The following is a 9,501-nucleotide window of genomic DNA, read 5'->3' as shown; positions in this document are numbered from 1 at the left end:
ATCAATACGGGAAAGAAACAAGGGTTTTTTAAAAGAAATAAAAAAAAATTAAAATCTAAATTATTTCTTTAAACGAATAACATAAAGTTATATTACATAAATTACATGATTTAGAGAGAGATGACATGTGTGTAGTGGAATGTGTGTGTATGTGTGTGTGTGTGTGTGTGTGTGCGTGCGTGCGTGCGTGCGTGCGTGCGTGCGTGCGTGCGTGCGTGCGTGCGTGCGTGCGTGCGTGCGTGCGTGCGTGCGTGCGTGCGTGCGTGCGTGCGTGCGTGCGTGCGTGCGTGCGTGCGTGCGTGCAGTGCGTGCGTGCGTGCGTGCGTGCGTGCGTGCGTGCGTGCGTGCGTGCGTGCGTGCGTGCGTGCGTGCGTGCGTGCGTGCGTGCGTGCGTGCGTGCGTGCGTGCGTGCGTGCGTGCGTGCGTGCGTGCGTGCGTGCGTGCGTGCGTGCGTGCGTGCGTGCGTGCGTGCGTGCGTGCGTGCGTGCGTGCGTGCGTGTGTGTGTGTGTGTGTGTGTGTGTGAGACATCGCGGATATTACAACAGTACGAAGGTCATCGGATAGGATTTTAATGAGGGATAATCCTACCCGGTTATATAATAGTAATTCATTAATTAACCTAATAATGTCCTAGTAATTCATTAATTAATAATAACCTAATAATGTCGATATTCATGTGATTAACAAATAGTATATAAAGATAAATGGAAATTAACATTGGAGGGTTAAGAAGGGGAATAACCCTGAAATTCCTCTGGAGATGGGGTTATCAGATCAAGTGAACAGGAAGATTCTTCCTCTAATTCAAAGGAAAAGGGTTGATCATTATAGAACCGGGAAACAAGACTTCGAAATCGATCGGAGACTTTGATGGATATCGGTGTACAGGGGAATAATTTCACTCTATTGTATAAATTAAACATTCCAGCGGATCGGAAGGTAAATCAAGGAAAAATTTAGAAAGGATATTAGAGAAGGACTCCAGAGCTGGAATGGTTCTAATTGTGATTTCGCCGATTTCGTTAAAGCTTAGTTCAATTGTGTGGCGGTGTTCTTGCCCGCCCGTCGAGTCCGGCCGTTCCAACAATTTCGCAAACATTGATTCTTGTATCAGAAGTCGGCCGGATTTATGTACCCGTCGCGTATGTTATTTTTAAGTTGCCAAAATAGCGCGGGTCGTCGGCGGTATTTTGACACGCACATGACGAGTGCGTGCTTGTTGCGTGCGCAACGGTCGGTGTGTTCGGTATCACGGGTACGCGTGACGGTCGGTGTGTTCGGAGCAAGCGCGGATCTCGAGCGTACTTATGCTCCCGAGCGTACTTATGCTCCCGAGCGACTAGAACGAGACTAGGTACACGGAAGGCATATCATTATAAAAATTAAAAATACGAATGGGCTCGGAAGGACGGAATAGTTGCTTTCTCGAAGGTCAAACGTGGAAACATGATTATTCCAGCGCCCTAATAAGTCTCGGCAGATCAGTGATACGATAATGCTACGACGTCCTAATTTCTTTTGAAAACTATTTTTTCCCTTTCCATATTTTTGGAATTCTAAATATTTTCTTAGGTGCTACCTCATCTAATGCATGTATTATATTATCAACAAATTTTTTTGCTCGCGTATTAATGTCTAACCCGTTGCATTGTTCTAACTTATTTTCTACTAATTTTATAACTTTATCTGCATTAAAATCCCTATAGTTTCTAACATTAAATTCTTTACATTTATTCTTATTTTTATTTTTACATTGACCCAAACTAACTTTTAATCAAGCATGATCCGTTATTTTAAGCTCGTGATTACCTTCACTTCTATCTCATTATTAGCAAAAACTAAATCTCATTGTTTGACTCTCCTTCGTCACTCTCGTCAGTCTGTTAACACGGTCTGTTAATTGTTTCATGCCTAAACTCAATATTACCGTTTGTAATTTCCTTGAATAAAATGACTTTTATAAAATCTATATTAAAATCTCCTATTATCATACATTTTTCTTTAATTATTAATTCTTCTATATTTTCCATAAATCTTACAAAATCACCATTTGACGAACTTGGTGAATGATATATTACTACACCTTTATATAGTTCCTCTTTTATTTCAATTGCAACATACCAGTAATTTGAAACTATTTTTTTTACTAATACAATCTCATACTTAATATCGTCCCTTACATACAAAATAATCTCATCTGTATTTCTATTTTCAGCATCGCATCTAATTGTATTATAACTAATTGTACTATATATCGGTACACTTATTTCACTGTCTTCTATTTCATCAGTCAATCTGATCTTCGATGATCCTAAAAACACGGAATTCATTTTCTTCATAATTTAATGCTGTAACTCATCCTTATAGGTATATGCCATCAAAGTTTGCGCATTTGTATAGTATCAGCTCCTCTTCCTTCTGTAATTGCTATTTCATCCTTCCAACCGGCCCTTTTTTCTCTTCCTGAATTGCCTTTTTAAGTATCAGACATTCCAAATTAAGTGCATCATGTTCATCGCTTATCTTTAGATTGTATGTTTGTATTTTAAATATATAATTTACACATCTTTTCTTTGCACTCGTTATGTACTCACTCGCTTTATGATCCTGTGCACGTATGACACGTTTCATCACGTGTACAATTTTTTACGATATTCCCGATACTTAAAATATCTTTTAACGTTAATACAATTAAATTTCCTTAGGACATTTCCTCCATCTTACATTCAATTTCTCTTTCTTCAGCAATAAATAATAATAAGAAGGGAGGGTGTGCGTCTCGACCACGAACCAATCGTGAAAACTCGTAATTATTTTGCGAAAAAATACCACCTCAGCCAGGAATCAAACCTGGATCTCCTGCTTACCGGGCAGGCATCTTATCCTTTGTAACGGCAGAGTCGTTACTTGTAAAGAAACTATATATCCATATATACATATACACCTGGCTTATTTGTCCTGCGCTGTCTATCCTGCTTGCACGCACACCGCTCGCGCTATTCCACTCGCTTGCCTGTACACCGCGTCGTCTCGCTCACGCTATCGCTCATGGTACCCTACGCGATACCGACTCCCCACCGCCGGCGCACAGTGGGGGACGCCGGCCGGGTATATAAGCCCGACCGGCCGAGACATCGAGACCAGATCCCATCCTGCGATCCGACTCCTGACACCGACCTGACCAGTACCTATTACCTCTCGGGGCCAAGGTTTCGCTTGGCTCTGCCGGGTTTCACCGATTTTCTCTACCTTTGGACTGAGGTTTCGCTCAGCTCTGTCGAGTTTCGCCGATTCCTATCACCACTCCGCGAGCTGCGGTTTCGCTCAACTCCACCGGGTTTCGCCAGTTTCCGTTGCGAAGGCAGAGCTCGATGTGATACTCGGCCCTGCCCGCAATACTTCGCCGTCCAACCTGACATTAGCTTGTAAGTGCATGCGATACAGATTAAGTTCGTTAGTTATAAGCCGGTTAGTTATAAGCCTCTAAGTTCTTTAGTTATAACCACACCATAGTCACGTGTAAATAAACCGTTGTCGACCGCACGCCGCACCTGTTTTGCGCTTCTCGCCGCCTTACGCCAACCACTTTGCGTCTCCACTTTGCTATCAGCGACACTGCGACATCACCCGGCCCTGTACTACTCTGTTTCTATCTTTACCAATAAACAATCTTTTCGCTGCAACCTGTGTTCGCGTACGCTCGAGTCTCCCCTCCTCTCGAACCGGGACACCGACGAGCCGATCTGAGCATCGAGCGAGGTGACCGCGTTACATGGCGCCTGAATTACGGCGCCTGAATTTCTCCTCTAACGCTTGACCCGCAAAAACGCCCGCTGGGCCTGGACCGCCGTAGAGAACAAGTCCTTCCAACGCCTCAAAGGCGCTCTAATCTCCGCTCCAGTACTCGCGTGCAATTTCACCCTGCAGACAGACGCCAGCACGCACGGATTAGGCGTCGTCCTAACACAACGACTGGCCGAAGGAGAACGGATCATCGTGTACGCCAGTCGCACGTTAAACCTCGCCGAGCGGAACTACAGCGCCACTGAACTGGAATGCCTCGCCGTAGTTTGGGGGATTCGCCGGATGCGGGACTACTTAGAGGGATATCGGTTCACCGTGCTCACTGACCACCAGTCCCTTCGATGGCTCCAACGCCTGAAAGCCTCGTTGGGTCGACTGGCCCGCTGGCTGTTCGAACTACAATAGCACGATTTCGAGATTGACCGACGAGGTACCTAGAATCAGATGGCCGATGCGCTCTCTCGCCAACCCGAGGTCGCCACGGCACAACAGACGCCGCTCTGCCTATGGTATCACCGGATCAGCCGAGACGTCCAGACCCGATCAGCCTACCGATTTGACTACCAGATACGGGACGGACTCCTGTACCGACACATCCTCCACGATCTGGACTTCCGGAAGATGCCTGTCGATGAGCAATGGAAACGATGTGTTCCGACACCCGAGCGTGCCGCCCTGCTCAAACGATGGCACGACGACCGCATCTGGACACTTGGGAACCGCCAAAACCATGGCTCGCGTCGCCCAGCAGTACTACTGACCGGGGATGCTCCGGGAAATCGCACGGTACGTCCGCACCTGCGCAATCTGTATGGCCCACAAAGTGTCACAACAACGACCCTCCACACTACTCCGGTCACCGCGCCATGGCAGCAGGTCTCCATCGACCTGGTCGGGCCGCTACTCCGCTCCAACCATGGACACACGTGGATTCTCGATGCAGGACCGCTTCACGAAGTGGCTCGAGGCCACGCCATTACGGAAGGCCACTACAGCAAATGTTGCCAGGGCCTTCACCGACCAGGTCGTGTACCGCCAGGAGTGCCCACAGCGGGTAATAACGGACAATGGGACGCAACTGAAATCCAAGCAGCTAGGGAAGTTGCTGACCGCCTTCGGCATCCAACATCGCACCGCGCCGCCATACACGCCGCAGTGTAATCCGGTCGAGCGGGCCAACCGGACTCTTAAGACCATAGTCGCTCAATACGTGGGCCGGAGCCAGAAGACGTGGGATGAGCACATCACCGCCCTCCAATACGCCTTCAACACGGCCTGGAGCGAGACCACGGGGCACACTCCTGCCTACCTCAACCATGGCAGAGAGCTCGCTCGACCTCACCCGGAAAACCGACGGCACCCGGAAAACACTCCGACTCCAGAAACGACACACCGACGGTTGCAAGAGGCCTACAAACTCGTGAACTTGGCTCGTGCTTTCCAATATCAGGAACGACATTATAACCTGCATCGGCGGGAATGGAAGCCAAAGGTCGAAGAATTGGTATGGAAGAGGAACCACATCCTGTCCAACAAGGCCAAGGCGTTCAACGTCAAGCTGGCTCCAAAATTCGTGGGGTCCTTAGAAATTCGGAAGATCATCTCGCCCGTCATCGTCGACCTACGGGATACCCACGGACGCTAGCATCGACATGTCCATGTGCAGGACCTGAAGGCACACCCGAACCAAACCGTCAAGTAATCAGTCCCGGCATCAATAGCGCCTAAAAAGGGGGGTTATGTAACGGCAGGACCGTTACTTGTAAGGAAAATATATATCCATATATACATATACACCTGGCTTATTTTTATTATCCTGCGCTGCCTATCCTGCTTGCACGTACACCGCTCGCACTATTCCATTCGCTTGCCTGTACACCGCACGCGCCGTCTCGCTCACGCTATCGCTCATGGTACCCCACGCGATACCGACTCCCCACCGCCGGACCGACGGCGCACAGTGGGGAACGCCGGCCGGGTATATAAGCCCGGCCGGCCGAGACATCGGGACCAGATCCTGCGATCCGACTCCTGACACCGACCTGACCAGTACCTACTACCTCTCGGAGCCAAGGTTTCGCTTGGCTCTGCCGGGTTTCACCAGTTTTCTCTACCTTCGGGCTGAGGTTTCGCTCAGCTCTGTCAGGTTTCGCCGACTCCTGTCACCACGCCTCGGGCTAAGGTTTCGCTTAGCTCTGTCGGGTTTCGCCGACTCCTGTCACCACTCCGCGGGCTGAGATTTCGCTCAGCTCCACCGGGTTTCGCCGGTTTCCATTGCGAAGGGCTCGACGTAACAATCGGCCCTGCCCGCAATCCTCGCCGTCCAACTTGACGTTAGCTTGTAAGTGCATGCAATACAGATTAAGTCCGTTAGTTATAAGCCGGTAGCTCTAAGTTCTTTAGTTGTAACCGCGCCATAGTCACGTGTAAATAAACCGTTGTCGACCGCACGCCGCACCTGTCTTGCGCTTCTCGCCGCCTTACGCCAACCGCTTTGCATCTCCGCTTTGCTACCAACGACATTGCGACATCACCCGGCGCTGTACTACTCTGTATCTATCTTTCTACCAATAAACGATCTTTTCGCTGCAATCTGTGTTCGCGTACGCTCGAGTCTCCCCTCCTCTCGAACCCGGACACTGACGAGCCGATCCGAGCGTCGAGCGAGGTGATCGCGTTACACCTTTCGACTACCAAGGCATATGATGATATTTATCGCAAATAACGTGTTTAGAATAACACATCACAATGCAATGATACACATATATACGTGTATTACAATATATATATATATATATATATATATATATATATATATGTATTCTCTCGAATCCCTACCACCGATACTTCAGAGAAATAATGGTCCTAGTTTCTCGATGGATGTTTCTTCTGTTTCAATTATTAGGGAACGTTCTTTTCTTTCTACTCTTCTGGGTTAGCTCTTGTCATTCCTCTTTTCCCTAACTATTCTTTTCACTATTCGCATGTACAAACCTTCATTTACTGCGTCAATTCTATTTCTTGATAATAGCTATTAAGCTGTCATCATTCATCTCCATTTCTTCTTCTCCAATATTGATAATGTTTATCTTTGGTTTCATTTAGATTGATTCTGTCACTTTAAAGCTTTCACCTAATCATAACCTAATACATGCATCGATACTCACAAGGGAAAGTGAGAAAATGAGTGAAAAATATCTCTATATACGCGCTCCATACGTATTCGTCTCATACCGCGTTGACTGCGCCGGACAATGTTAAAGGTGAATATGCAATTCGTCAGTACAGTATCAGTGCAACAATAATTATTGAAATAAGAGCTTTTTTATAATAATAATAAAAAGAATAATAATAATAGTAATAATGATGATAGCAGGTTTTGTTAAACGGTAACGTTCGAGAACGCAGATAAAAAAAAATATGTATCTCTTATTTTTGTCCACATTTTAACATACTCAAAGCTCATTAAAATCGGGGGACACTTCCGATACTTCCGATACTTCTGCTGTCAGCATATTTATCATCCATATCGATATTTATTTACGACCAAGGTCGTAAGTAAATCAGACTTTTGCAATATTTCACACGTCAGCACTCTTGTGTCTACCTGCTGCATAAGATTTCATTGTCCCGCACAAGAAATACACTTCTCATATTCACAAATCAGCATATTCCACCTAGATAATACTCATGGCTAATTCCAGCGTATGCCATTATAACTTGAGTAGCTTTTTGTCGGTATTCCCACTATAACCACTTAAAACTTAACTATTTTTGCTGAGCGATGTTTGACACGTCTACTCACGTACTCAGAGAGAGAGAGAGAGAGAGAGAGTGAGAGAGAGAGAGGGGCGGGGAGGAGATTCGTCGATTATTCGGCTACAATAAATCTTCAAGGGCATCTCTCCCGCATCGAAATTCAGAAACCCGAGAGGTCCACAGCGGTTAATGACAGAAAGAAGAAACAAGAAGCAATTCCATGATTACAAGGACAGGTTCGTAACGTGTCACAACCGAAAAAAATGAAAAAATAATAAATAAAATGAATTCGCTTTACTATTGTCGATGTTGAAGATTGTCGATGCCGAGTAAGTTGAGAAAGTAGGGTGATAATCAGGGGAATCTCAAAGTTGAAACTTTACTCGTAAAAATCGCGCACTGACTCTATATTCTAATGAGACTCGAAGGATAACGGGCATTGTGAGTGAACTGAGTAAATCGAATGAGCTATCTGAATTGAACTGAATTAACAGATATTAAACGCTGACTGACAAAGTGATCGAGTGAACTGAGCTGACCGAATCTGGCTGACTGACTGACACTGTGCCCTTAAAGGGCGATATATATTGCGAGTTCATCGGTCTCACGAGCAGCGACCGAGCGGTCCAAGTCCGCCACGCGCCCGCGCTTCCGGACCCGTCGAAGGAAACCGGCACACGCCAGCGACTCTCTACAATTCGCTAACCAGTCAGATTTAACACGGTTGGGCGCCAGGCACGCGGTACGTGCCACGAAAAGACGAAATTTTACGTGGATACGGGCCGGGGCGCGGTACGTAGCAACAGAATGCACGGCTGCTCAGGAAATTACTAGGTAGAGGGGGTGATTCGATCGTCAAGGCGCTTATCAAGGGAGAGAGAGAGAGAGAGAGAAAGAGAGAGAGAGAGAGGGGGCGGGTCAATAAATAATTAATATCGATAGTTAACAATTAGTAACAAGTTTATTCGCGAACTCTCCAGCACGATCTCGAGGCAGTTTACAATACAAATTCGATCTCGCCGATCACGGTTGATCCAAAGTCATGCGACATGCGACACAAAGATGATTGTCGTATGCAATATCGAGAAATTTCAGTTAACAATATCCGCGGTAACTCGACACCGATTTTCGTAATTGAAATTCGCTACAACGAGCTCTCGAAATTTGCAGCGAAACAATTGGTAGCAACTGGTAGCAAAATGTAAAACAATGAGCATGCAAATAATTATGTAACGCAAATAAGGCGGCAATAAACGCGCGGTAATCTGCAGCCCGAACAATAGCACGCGCAAGCGGAAATATACAGAAATATGAAGATCAAGTTCGCGACCGAAAACAAGATAGCGCATTAGACAAAGATAGCAAATAATAATGGCATGGAATCAGAATCTTACGGCAATACACAGCTACGCGGCATTATTAATGCGACTAACGATAGCCACAATGAATATACGTTTAATCGCGATTCCGCGGTATAACAAACAATATCTGCAAAAACGACAAGAAAAGATATTGCGTATCAAAAATATTAGACATAAAGATAAGATCTCATTAGGTTCACGAAAAAATGTAGTATATAAAATTGAATGCAATAATTGTGATAAATGTTATGTTGGACAAACCAACAGACAATTAAAAATGATTAAATGAACATCGCAGTTATATTCGAAGAAACATAGATACCAAATCGATGATTACTGATCACAGATTAGAGTACAATCATAATTTTTCTTGAAACAAAGTTAAAATTTTAGATTTCGAATGTGTGCGGAATTGAGACGCCGTTCGCTGGAACGACTCTCGACTGATGATCCGATGGGTGATAGAATGACGAGAATTCTTAAGACAAATCACATTAATTTAATAAGTCAGTTGTTGCTAGTGAAATATACAGAATTTAGAATCGGACGGTGGCGTACACGTTGATAAAATAGAAC

General features: G+C 45.7%; 1 protein-coding gene and 1 long non-coding RNA gene across 2 annotated transcripts in view; both read left to right on the top strand.

Moving 5' to 3' along the window:
• The window catches only part of LOC148936005 (uncharacterized), an 86,657-nt gene that overhangs the window by 3,468 nt on the left and 73,688 nt on the right, over positions 1-9,501 (top strand). The window lies entirely within an intron of this gene.
• On the top strand, positions 1,043-6,557 carry LOC148936014 (uncharacterized). The gene has a single exon (XM_089079951.1). The coding sequence runs from the start codon at positions 4,572-4,574 to the stop codon at positions 5,448-5,450; it is 879 nt and encodes a 292-aa protein (XP_088936077.1). The 5' UTR covers positions 1,043-4,571; the 3' UTR covers positions 5,451-6,557.

This window comes from Pogonomyrmex barbatus, unplaced genomic scaffold (assembly GCF_055798465.1).
Source record: "Pogonomyrmex barbatus isolate J1 unplaced genomic scaffold, ASM5579846v1 scaffold3, whole genome shotgun sequence".
Taxonomy (NCBI): Eukaryota; Metazoa; Arthropoda; class Insecta; order Hymenoptera; family Formicidae; genus Pogonomyrmex; species Pogonomyrmex barbatus.
The sequence above is the reverse complement of the archived record's forward strand: the minus strand, read 5'-3'. Positions and strand labels throughout refer to the sequence as shown.

Excerpts from the sequence above, each read along its gene's own strand:
- LOC148936014 (XM_089079951.1), top strand. The coding sequence starts at position 4,572 with ATGCTCCGGGAAATCGCACGGTACGTCCGCACCTGCGCAATCTGTATG.